This window comes from Rhinopithecus roxellana, chromosome 6 (genome assembly GCF_007565055.1).
Source record: "Rhinopithecus roxellana isolate Shanxi Qingling chromosome 6, ASM756505v1, whole genome shotgun sequence".
Lineage (NCBI taxonomy): Eukaryota > Metazoa > Chordata > Mammalia > Primates > Cercopithecidae > Rhinopithecus > Rhinopithecus roxellana.
Window position 1 is genome coordinate 70,911,929 of NC_044554.1, and position 12,421 is coordinate 70,924,349.

The 12,421-nt window shown below is 37.2% G+C and overlaps 1 protein-coding gene across 4 annotated transcripts in view; it reads left to right on the forward strand.

Moving 5' to 3' along the window:
- CADPS2 (calcium dependent secretion activator 2) overlaps positions 1–12,421 on the forward strand; it is a 602,646-nt gene that overhangs the window by 258,080 nt on the left and 332,145 nt on the right. For all 4 annotated transcript variants that reach the window (XM_030932945.1, XM_030932946.1, XM_030932947.1 and 1 more), the window contains exon 4: positions 10,276–10,356. In XM_030932945.1, coding sequence (XP_030788805.1) covers positions 10,276–10,356 — 81 coding nt within the window. The remainder of the gene's footprint in view (positions 1–10,275; positions 10,357–12,421) is intronic.

The window sequence follows — 12,421 nt, forward strand, 5'->3', positions numbered from 1 at the left end:
ATATGTGAATCAAAATTACCTCCATTGAAGAAGTCTGCCTTTAGGAAAATGCTCATAACAATTATATAAAGTTTCAGTTAAATAAATTATGTTGAAAATAAGTTTTAAAAGCTCAAAACTCAAAAGAAAACAGGCAATATTAAACTAAGATTCTCACATGTAAAAAAGAAAGTTAACCAACGAATTTACCCCCTTCAATTCTAACATTACATAAAATGAGGATAACTGATTAAATTTTTATCCATTGCCTTCATTAGCTTTTTCCTTTTTTGGTAAACATGTTGCTTGGAAGTATGCTTTTCCAATTTCACAAAATGACACCAGCAGTCACTAAAGTTAGTACCATTTGGCCTCTGAAAATTTAGGTTTATGAAGAGAAGGCTACTAAAAGACTAGGACTTAGAGTTCAAAGTGGCAGACTAGAGGATCTAGTGTGCACTGCTGTCATGGAGAGGAAACAGTGATGAGTAAACATGGACTCTCTAAGTGGATCATCTAAGAAACCACGTCAGGATGCATCAAGGGAGCAATGGGACATGGAGAACAGAGAAGACCGAAGCTGGGCAGCCACCTGCCTGGGGCCAGCATGGAGCCAGGAGAAGCTCCTCAACACAGGGAAAGAATTAGTGAGTGAGAGTCCTCAGGGGAACCACACTTCCCATAGTGACCTGCGCAATCCTGGGAATGTGAAAACCCCATGACTCCCTTGGGCCTCTAGACTGATACAGAGAGCTACCCCGAGTTTTTGCAGAGGCAACACTCAAGTCCATGGGGACCCCCACAGACCTTGGACTCTGGAGCAGCCTGGTTGGTACCAGGTGCCATGGCCCTGACAGAGGCTTCAGTCATGGTGCTGGAGATGGTCAGATTGCTCTACTCCTTCTTGACAGAAAACCTGCTAAACCCTTGTGGTTTAGCAGAGCTTTGTGTTCCCCCAGGGAGCACTTGGATGGTGGATTGGGTGACTCCACTCATCCTGCTCATAACTGGATAGGATTCAGCTTCACCCTGTTCCTAACTTGGGCAGAGCCACAAGCGGGGGGTGGGGAGGATGCCCTCCCTCTCAGGATACTGAAAAGGGTGAGATCCCTGGACTCTCAGGACGTCGGGGGAGCAGGGCATGCCTTCCTCTGAAGGGCTTTCCGGGAAGGGTATAGCCTGTCTGCCAGCCACAGTCTCTGCCTTAGGGAGCTCTGTAGACCAGAACACCTAAGAAAGAAAATGTGAACGTGGTGCCAGTGATCAAAAGGGGCTCCTCCAAGGCCTACAGGCAGACCTGGTGAGGTTGTCAGCTCTCTCTTCCCTGACCACAGAGTACTACTGTGCATATGCCAAAATACAAAAGAGCTACATGGCTGAGTAAGAGGCTATCTGCTGGCCACCACTCTTAAGGAGCACCTACTGGATTATGGCCCAAATGAAACACCAAAAATATTATGCCAGCATACAGCACCTGTGAAACCTAAGGCAAAAATCCAGACATAAATAAAGATTATGTACAGACCCTTGGCTCTCTGCATGCACCCAGAAATGGAGCCAACTGAGTATACTCAACTTATGTCACAGTTAAAGTAACATCAGCCCTCACACATGAAAAAGAATCAGTGCAAGAAACGCTGGCAATTCAAAAAGGCAGAGTGTCTCTTTATGCTGAAACAAACACATTAACCCATCAGCAATAGTTCTTAACCAGATTGTAATGACTCTACTGGACAGACAGAGAATTCAGAATCTGGGTGGCAGCAAAGCTTACCAAGATCCAGGAAAAAGTTGAAACCCAATCCAAGGCATTCAAGGAATTTCATAAAATAGCCCAAGAGCTAAAACACAAAATAGCCATTTTAAAGAAGGAATCAACTGAACTTCTTCAATTGAAGAATTTGCTTCCAGAATTTCATAATAGGCCAGGCACAGTGGCTCATGCTTATAATCCCAGCACTTAGGGAGACCAAGGCAAGAGTTCGAGGTCCATGAGTTTGACGTCAAGGACCTCAAGGCCCATGAGTTTGAGGTCAGCCTCCCATTCTCTACAAATATTGGCCACGTGTGGTGGTGCGCAGTTATAGTCCCAACTACTTGGGAAGGTGAGGTAAGAGGATCACTTGAATCAGGGAGGTCTAGGCTGCAGTGAGCTGTGATCATGCCACTGTTCTCTAACCTTGGCCACAGAGTGAGATCCTATCTCAGGAAAACAAAAACAAAAACAAAAACCAAACAAAATTTCATAATGCAGTCAGAAGCGTTACAACAGAATAGTGCAAACTGAGGAAGGAATCTCAGAGCTTAACGACCAGTTCTTCAAGTCAACTTTGTCAGACAAAAAGAAAAAAAATAAACAATTTTAAAAAATAAAACCCTTGAGAAACATGAGTTTATATGAAGACACCAAATCTACAACTCATTGGCGTTCCTGACAGAGGAAAGAGAGTAAGCAACTTGGAAAACATTTGAGGGTATAGTCCATGGAAAATTCCCCCATCTCACTAGAGAGTTGGACATACTAATTTAAGAAATACAGAGAATTCTGACAAGATAGTATACAAGATGACCAACCCCAAGGCACATAGCCGTCAGATTCACCAAGTTCAATAAAAAAAACAAATCTTAAAGACAGGCCAAGTGTGGTGTCTTACACCTGTAATCCTAGCACTTTGGGATGCCCAGGAGGCAGATCACATCAGGTCAGGAGTTCAAGACCAGCCTGGTCAACATGGTGAAACCTTGTCTTTACTAAAAATTCAAAAATTAGCTTGGCATGGTGATGTGCACCTGTAATCCCAGCTACTTGGGAAGCTGAGGCAGGAGAATTGCTTGAACCTGGGAGGCGGAGGTTGCAGTGAGCTTACATTGCACCACTGCACTGCAGCCTGGGCAACAGAGTGAGACTCCATCTCAGAAAAAAAAAAAAAAAAGACACCTCTGGTGGAAACCTTATGAGCCAGAAGAGGATAGGGGCCTGTTTTCAGCTTTCTTAAAGAAAAGAAATTCAAACCAATAAATTCATATCCTGCCAAACTAAGCTTCCTAAGTGAAGGAGAAATAAAATACTTCCCAGATAAGCAAGTACTAAAGGAATTCGTTAACACTAGACTACCCTCACAAGAGGTCCTTAAGGGAGTGCTAAACATGGAAATGAAACACCAAAACCTGCTACCACAAAAACATACTTAAGCACAGAGCTCACAGACAACATAAGACATTTACACAGTCAAGTCTACAAAACAACCAGCTAACAAAATAACAGGATCAAAATCTCACATATCAATACTATCCCTGAATGTAAATGGTCTCAAAACCCCACTTAAATGGCGTAGAGCGGCAAGCTAGATAAAAAAGACAAGAACCAACTGTCTGTTGTCTTCAAGAGAGTCACCTCATGTGTAATAATACCACAGGCTCAAAGAGGCAGAGAAAGAGCTGTCATGCAAATGGAAAACAAACAAACAAACAAAAAAATGTAAAAGCTGCTATTCTCATATCAGATAGATTTTAAACCAATAACAATCAGGAAGGACAAAGAAGGGCATTACAAAATGAAAAAGGGTTCAATTCAACAGGAAGACTTAACTATCCTAAATATATACACGCCCAACACTGGAGCACAAAGACTCATAAAACAGGTTCTTGACCTGTGAAAAAATTTGGTCATATATTAATAGGCAGAGACTTCAACACCCCACTGACAGCATTAGATCATTCAGGCAGAAAACTATCAAATTCCAGAGTTAAACTCAACACTTGACCAATTGGACCTAATAGACATCTACAGAATACTCTACCTAACAATCACAGAATATACATTCTTCTCATCTGCACACAGAACATATTCTAAGATTGACACATACGTGGTGATAACACAAGTCTCAATTCAAAAAACTGAAATACTACCAAGTACTCTTTTGGACCACAAGGCAATAAAAGTGGAAATCAATACCAAGAAGATCTCTCAGACCTACATAAAACATGGAAATTAAACAACTTTCTCCTGAATAAATCCTGGGTGAACAATGAAATTAAGACAGAAATCAAAAACTTGCTTAAAAGTAAGGAAAATAGAGACAGAACTAATGAAAATCTTTGGGATGCAGCTAAAGCAGTGTTAAGAGGAAAGTTTACAGTGCTAAACACCTTCATCAAGGAGTTAGAAATATTTCAAATTAACGACCTAACATTACACATGGAGGAATTACGAAAACATCCAACCCCAAAGCTAGCAGAAGAAATAACTAAAATCAGCAAAGAACTGAATGAAATTGAGATGCAAAAGTTCATGCAAAAAATTAATGAAACTAAGAGTTGGTTTTTTGAAATCATAAACAGGATTGATAGACTGCTAGCTAGATTAACAAAAGAAAAAGGACCCAAACAAGTGTAACCAGAAATGACAAAGATGGCATTACAGAAGATCTCAAAGAAATATAAAAAAAAAAAATCCTCAGAGACAAATTTGAAAACCTTTGTATATGCAGAATAGAAAATCTGGAGGAAATGCATAAATTACTGGAAACACAACCTCCCAAGATTGAACCAGGCAGGAAGTGAAAACCTGAACAGATCAATAACAAATGCTGAAATTGAATCAGTAATTTAAAAATTGCAAACCAAAAAGAGCCCTGGAACAGTAGCTTCGTAGCTCAGCATTCATAGCTGAATTCTATCAGATGTACAAAGAAGAACTGATACTAATCCTCCTGAAGCTGTTTTTTAAAAATCTTCCTTAACTTATTCTACAAAGCCAGCATCATCCTGATACTAAAATCTGGAAGAGACACAATGAAATAAGAAATCTGTAGACCAATGTCCCTAATGAATATAGTCACGAAACTCCTCAGTACAATACTAGCAAACAGAATCCAGCTGCATAGCAAAAAGTTAATTCACCACAATCAAGCAGTATTCCTGGGATGCAAGGTTGGCTCAACATGAGCAAATCAACAAATATGATTGACCTCATAAACAGAACCAAAATTAAAAACCACGTAATGTCAATAGATGCAGAAAAAGCCTTCAATGAAGTCCAATATTCCTTTATGATAAAAACCCTCAACAGGCTAGGCATTGAAGAAACGTATCATAAAAATAAGAGCCATCTATGGCAGACACACAACCAGTATCATACTGGATGCAGAAAAGCTGGAATTATTCCCCTTGAGAACTGGAACATGACAAGAATGCCCATTCACATCACTCCTGTTCAACATAGTACTAGAAGCCTAGCCAGAGAAATCAGGCAATAGAAAGAAAGAAAAGGCGTCCATATAGGAAAAGAGGATGTAAAATTATCTTTCTTTGTTAATGATATTCTATATATAGAAAACCCTAAAGACTGCCAAAAGGCTTCTTGAACTGATAAATGACCTCAGTAAAGTTTCAAAGTATAAAATCAACATACAAAAATCAATGGCATTTCTATACACCAGTAAAATTCTAGCTGAGAGCCAAATCAAGAACACAATCCCATTTACAATAGACAAACACACCAAACAAAAAACCCTAGGAATAAATCTAACCAAGGAGGTGAAAGATCTCTATAGGCAGAGCTACACAATACTGCTTAGAAAATGACAAATATAAATAAGTGGGAAAATATTCTATATTCATGGAATGGAAAAATCAGTATCATTAAAATGATCATACTGCCCAAAGCAATTTATAGAATCAGTGCTATCCCTATCAAAATAGCAACATGATTTTTCACAGAGTTAGAAAAAAATCTATTCTAAAATTCACATGGAACCTAAAAGCTCAAATAGGCAAAACAATCCTAAGCAAAAAGAGCAAAGCCAGAGACATCACACTACCCAACTTCAAAGTATACTATAAAGCTAAAGTAACCAAAACAGCATCATACTAGTACAAACACAGACACATAGACAAATGGAACAGCGTAGTGAACTCAGAAATGCGCACCTACAACTATCTGATCTTTGAAAAAATCAACAAAAATAAGCCATGGGGAAAGGACTCCCTCTTCAATAAATGGTGCTGGAATAACTGGCTAGGCATATGTAGAAGACTGAAATTAGACCCCTACCTTTCATCATATACAAAAATTAACTCAGGGTGGATTAAAGACTTAAATGTAAGACTTCAAAGTATAAAAATTCTAAAAGAAATACTACAAAATACCCTTCTTGATATCAGCTTTGGCAAATAACTTACGGCTAAGTCGACAAAAGCAATTGCAATAAAAACAAAAATTGACAAGTGGGACCTAATTAATCTAAAGAGATTGTGCACAGCAAAAGAAATAACCAACAGTCAACCAACAGCCTACAGAATGGGAGAGAATATTTGCAAACTATGCATCTGACGAAGATCTAATATACAGATATCTACAAGAAACTTAAGCAAAATCAATCCAATTAAAAAATGGGCAAAGGACGTGATAAGACACTTCTCAAAAGATGTACAGTGGCCAAAAAACATGAGCAAATGCTCAACATCACTAATCATCAGAGAAATGCAAATCAGAGCCACAATGAGATAGATACCATCTCATAGCAGTCAGAATGGCTATTATCAAAAAGTCAAAAAAAAAAAAACAAACAAAAAACCAACAGATGCTGGTGAGGCTGCAGAGAAAAGCAATGTTTATATTCTGTGGGTAGTAATCCAAATTACTTTAGCCACTGTGGAAAGTAGTTTAAAGATTTCTCAAAGAAGTTAAAACAGAACTACTGTTACACCTAGAAATCCTACTACTGGGTATGTATCCAAAGAAAAATAACTCGTTCTGTCAAAAGGGCACTTGCACCCATATGGTCATTGACACACTAATGACAATAGCAAAGACCTGGTATTAACATAGGTGTCCATTAATAGTAGGTTGGATAAAGAAAATACTATATAGATACATAAAATATTTTATAATATAAATATATATACACACACACATATATACCATGGATTATTATACAACCCTAAAAAAGAATGAAATCATATTCTTTGTAGCAATGTGGATGCAGCCGGAAGCCATTATCCTAAGCAAATTAATACCTGAACATAAAACGAAACACCACACATTCTCACATGTAAATAAAAGCTAAACATTGAATGCACGTAGATACAAAGATGGGATTAGTACACTGGGGAATGATTGACCAAGGGAAATGTGAGCTGAAAAACTACCTATGGAATACTATGCTCACCACCTGGGTAATGGGACCATCCATATCCCCAACCTCAACAACATGTAGTATACCCATGTAACAACCCTGCACGTGTACCCCCTTGAATCTGAAATTAAAAAAAAAAAAAAAGACAATGTAGTGCCCCAATGCTCTACATTGTTTTTTGTTTGTTTGTTTGTTTTTTGCTTACTTTTTTTTCAGACAAATGTGATCAAGCCACTAATATTTTTTTTAAAGACAGACCAGGTGCGGTGGCTCATGCCTGTAATTCCAGCACTTAGGAAGGCAGAGGCAGGAGGGTCACTTGAGCCCAGGAGTTCAAGACAAGCCTGGGCAACATAGCGAGAACTCCGTCTCCACAAAAAGAAAAAAATATGTAGTTGTAAATTGTCTCTTACAAACAAAACTACCAAAATTTAGAAATAACTCAAACAATTTCACTTACAATTAAGTAAGTGCTGTTAATCTATAGATATAAATACAAAAAGATGATAGCATTTCTAGTGAAGTTTGAAAAACTATGGCCTTTTGTTTTAAGATATTAAATGCTGTTTTTGTTGGAGCTATGAGAAAAAATATAATTCCTTTATATGCAAGTAACTTTTTTATTTCTTTTGAAGAAATATGTATCAGCATTTAAGTAAAGACCATAATATATTTCATATTACATTTAGTGCATTTGAGGTATTGTTATAGTTTCAGTGTTCTTATGGTTTAATTTTTAGGAGCTTGGAATGAGAGATTTCAGTTAACCTGGAACATGTACTTATTGCATATTACTTTTCTTCATAATTACATTAGGTTTTTTTTTTTTTTTTTTGAGACAGAGTTTGGTTCTTGTTGCCCAGGCTGAAGTACAATGGTGTGGTCTCTGCTCACTGCAACCTGAATGTCCAGGGTTCAAGTGATTCTCCTGCCTCAGCCTCCCAAGTAGCTAGAATTACAGGTGTGTGCCACCACACCAGGCTAATTTTTTTGTATTTTTATTAGAGACAGGGTTTCACCGTGTTGGCCAGGCTGGTCTTGAACTCCTGACTTCAAATGATCCACCCGCCTCGGCCTCCCAAAGTGCTGGAATTACAGGCATGAGCCACCGCACCCGGCCAATTACATTAGTTTTTTTTTTCTTTCTTTCTTTTTTTTTTTTTTGAGACGGAGTCTTGCTCTGTCGCCCAGGCTGGAGTGCAGTGGCGCGATCTCGGCTCACTGTAAGCTCCGCCTCCCGGGTGCACGCCATTCTCCTGCCTCAGCCTCCCGAGTAGCTGGGACTACAGGCGTCTGCCACCTCGGCCGGCTAATTTTTTTTTTTTGTAATTTTAGTAGAGACGGGGTTTCACTGTGTTAGCCAGGATGGTCTCGACTTCCTGACCTCGTGATCCGCCCGCCTCGGCCTCCCAAAGTGCTGGGATTACAGGCTTGAGCCACCGTGCCCGGCCAACATTAGTTTTTAATTTTAATCATTTTGGTTTTAGACACAGTGAAGAAAAATTTGTTTCTGTTTGTTTTGAATCATATTCATCAGCTTAAGTTTATTGGTTCTATGAGATGACATAGTAAGAAACTCCTTTATAACAACGACTTATTTTAAGAAAATCTTGCCTGTTTTTTTAACTTATTTTAAAATGAAATTGGTTTTTTTAAAAATCAACTTGGAAACATATTTTAGACAGATAATCTCAGGCCTTTTGTGTATTTTTTCCCAAGAGAAAATTAACATGCATGTCCTCAATTTAACATTTTGTGTATATCTATAAAGAAAATAAGAAGACTTTCTTCTGTCTCTCTGACCTATTGTTTGTGCTAGAGACAGAGTGATCTTTCCTTTCCAAAGCTTATGTCTGATCACATCACTCCTCCAGTTTAAACCTCTCAAGGAAGTCCCCTTGTTGTAGGAACTAACTCCAGATTCCCTAATGTGGCTTGTGAAGAGTAACTTATGAAGTTGCCCTGCTTCTCTCTCCAGTCCTGTCCCTCACCCTGCCTCTTCTAGTATCTCATTCCAAAAGAACCAGTGTGTGTGTCCAGTTTTACCTCCTTATCTCCAGACTTTTGGTTTTCTCTTGTAGAAACATCTTCCTTTTTTTTTTTTTTTTTTTTTTTTTTTTTTTTTTTTGACTCTTCATATAAATTGCCTTATCACCATCCTGTTAATCTGGTTTGTTTCTACTTATCTTTTTGAGGACTTTCTTATTTGAGGATGTTTTTAAAAATGTAACCTGGTCAATTTGTTGTTCTTCAGGAAAGGGACAAGTAAACTGTATTCTCCTTAGTGTTTAATGTTATTCTCAATCTTAATCGAATCTTTAGATGGTCCTTTACTAACGTGTATTGTGCGGTCCAGGCTTCTTCGTGATGAGAATGCAAAAGGAGAAAAAACTTAAAAAAATTAACACTTAACATCCTCACTTTAACATTTTTATAAAGGAACTGATAAATATTGAGTGAATGGGTGAAAAGGTATGAGCAAAGTTAAAATAAGTTATAGGAAAAGTTAAGGATTAGTTCATAAAGTGAAAATAATTTTCCATGTAAATGGGAGATTTCTTAAAAAAAAAAAAGATGAGAGCACACTTTTCTTGTTTTCAGTCAAATTTAGAAGAGGAGAATGGATTTCTAATATGGTGCCAATCCTTAAAAGAATGGAAGGATTTCTTGGCAGTATTAGTCTATTCGTATTAGAATGAGGAGTATATGAAGACTTAAGTGGTAGAAAGTTAGTCAGTCAAAGAGTACTTTTATAGTTTAGTACTAATACAAACGTATTATTAAAACAAAGGGAATGTTTTAAAGTACAAAGAAAGAAGTGAAACATTACTCAGCGTCTCATCCTCCAGAAATACATGGTGAGAACTTGAAAGAACAAAACAAGAGGTTCGTATATCTGAAACTATTTAGGACTGACCTAATGATCCAGAAATGCAATTTCCTGATTTTGTGGTTTTGTGAATAAAACCACAATGAGAAACTACCCAATAAATTTATCTGGTCTGCCAATCTAATGAAACAACCTCCTGTATTCTCTTTGTAATAGATATCTGATACAGTCTATTAAACATTTTTGAGTCATTTAATCTTTGCCTTGGTCTGTGGGTCACTGCTATTAAGTAATCACAGTATGTGTAACTTCTGTTTTGTTTTTAAGCTGGATAATGCAGACGAACAAGCAGCCCAGATCAGAAGGGAACTTGATGGCCGGCTGCAATTGGCAGATAAAATGGCAAAGGTAAATTATTAATTTGGACATACTGTACCCCGTTCCTTTCTTTACCTAGATTTCTGTGAGCTGAAAAAGTGTTTTGTATAGGTTAAAAATAAGAGCCAGCATAATTTTAACATTTTCTGCTCTACACATAGACCTCTTAATCTCAAATATCTGAATGCATGTTATCTAGATGGAACATATTATTCATTTTACATATTCATCCTTAATATGTGAACTGTTTAATTTTAATGATAACTTTTATAGACTTTTCTTAAAGCAATGCATGAGTTTCTCAAACTGCCAGATCTAGAAGAGTTTTAATGTTGTACTAAGCAAAATATAACCAGGGAGAAAAAACTCCTCCCCACAAAATCATATAATGCATTCCTAAGTATACAGCAGAGTTATTGGCACATAGTGGTTGCAACTGATATTTAATTGAATGACTAAATGCATGAAAAAATATAATTTTAAGTATCTAGTATACAATCTGGCAGATAAAGTGTATTTGATACAAGAAATTCATCATATTGTACTTATTTGTATGATCACTGTGTATCATGAATAGAAATAGATTTCAGACAAAAGCCACGAGTTTTTTCTAGTACTTAAAGTTTTTAGAGAGACTGGAACCCAATTGTCTAAATCATTCTTTAGTGAATTTATTGATTAACTTCAGTAGTATGAAAATTTTAGTTATTTTCAATGGACTTGCAGTTATAGTGCTGTTGATTGCTTTGAGCATAAGATTCTTTCCCTTTCCTTTCTGTTTAGCAAAAACTTCCAACATTTGATGGATAGTCTCTCTATATCTCTCTCATAACATGTATACAACAAACTGCACACATCTTCATTTTACAGTTTAATGAATGTTTATGCATACACCCTGTGTAGCCACCTCCCAAATCAAGAGAGTGAACTCTTCCAGCATTCAAGAAGTTATATCCCATACTAATTTTAACAATTATTTTTGTAATTCTGCAAAGAAAACTTGTATTTGTAAATATTAATATATGTTTTAAAAATGCTAATACTGTTTAAACATATATTAAAAAGCAGAGGAAAGGTTGAGAAATTAGAGAGAAACAATAAAATGAGAAAAATTGAGAGAAATTGTGTAACAAGAATGACAGTAAGTTGTAAGAACCAAGCTGGAATTAGATCATGAGGAAGAATCTCTAAATGAATGAAGATACAGTGTGCTATAAATTAGGGGCCAAAGAGTTACATTTGCATAGAGGGCAGTGGTTGAAAGGATAACATGCCTTATTTTTGTCCTCTGGGTTTCTAGAAAGGTTGTATACTTGTATATAGATTTCACCTGAGACTGGACACATTGTCAAATGCAATGCTTTAGAATAAAGTTTAAGTGATTTTCTGGAGAGTTATGGGTCTGGAAGAAAAGCCTCAGATGTATTCTCAGGTTCATGACTGAGAAGAAGGCGTGTTCATAAATGCCTGGGCTGAGTCAGAAGAAAGGGTTAGTGATGAACACACGAAGGCTTCTTCTTGAGAAAACCCTGATGGTTTCATCAGAGATGTTGATAGAGTGGAAAAAGCATGGAGAAAGAAGTAAAGCCGATGGGTTTGGCAAAATATACCTCTAAATATAGGATACCTTTTGATGAAAATATTGACATAGCAGATTGAGCAGGTTTAATTGCTTTCCACTTCAAGTTCACCAAAGTGAAGCCATCTTAATGAAATATTTTTAAGGTTAATAACAATTGAATGACCTTGTTGAATTATATTCTGACAATAATCCTACAAACCTTGTAAGGGCAGATGATATCATGAAGTTAATTTCATAGAAGAGGAAATTGAGGCTTAGACAAGATTATTTATTTCACCATGATTAGATAACAAGTGGCTGAGGCAGACATCAAATCCTGGCCTTGCCTCCAGAGCCTGAGCTCGCTCTCTTACATCCTGCTGCCTCTGCAATCTGATAATTCCAGAAGTGTGGTTGATAAATAGCTATTAGTTGGCATTCAGGAACACCCCCTTCTGTATTTCACAGAACAGCACAATATAATAACAATAAAACTACAGGGCAAAATCTCTGTTTCAAGAGGGATGTTGACTT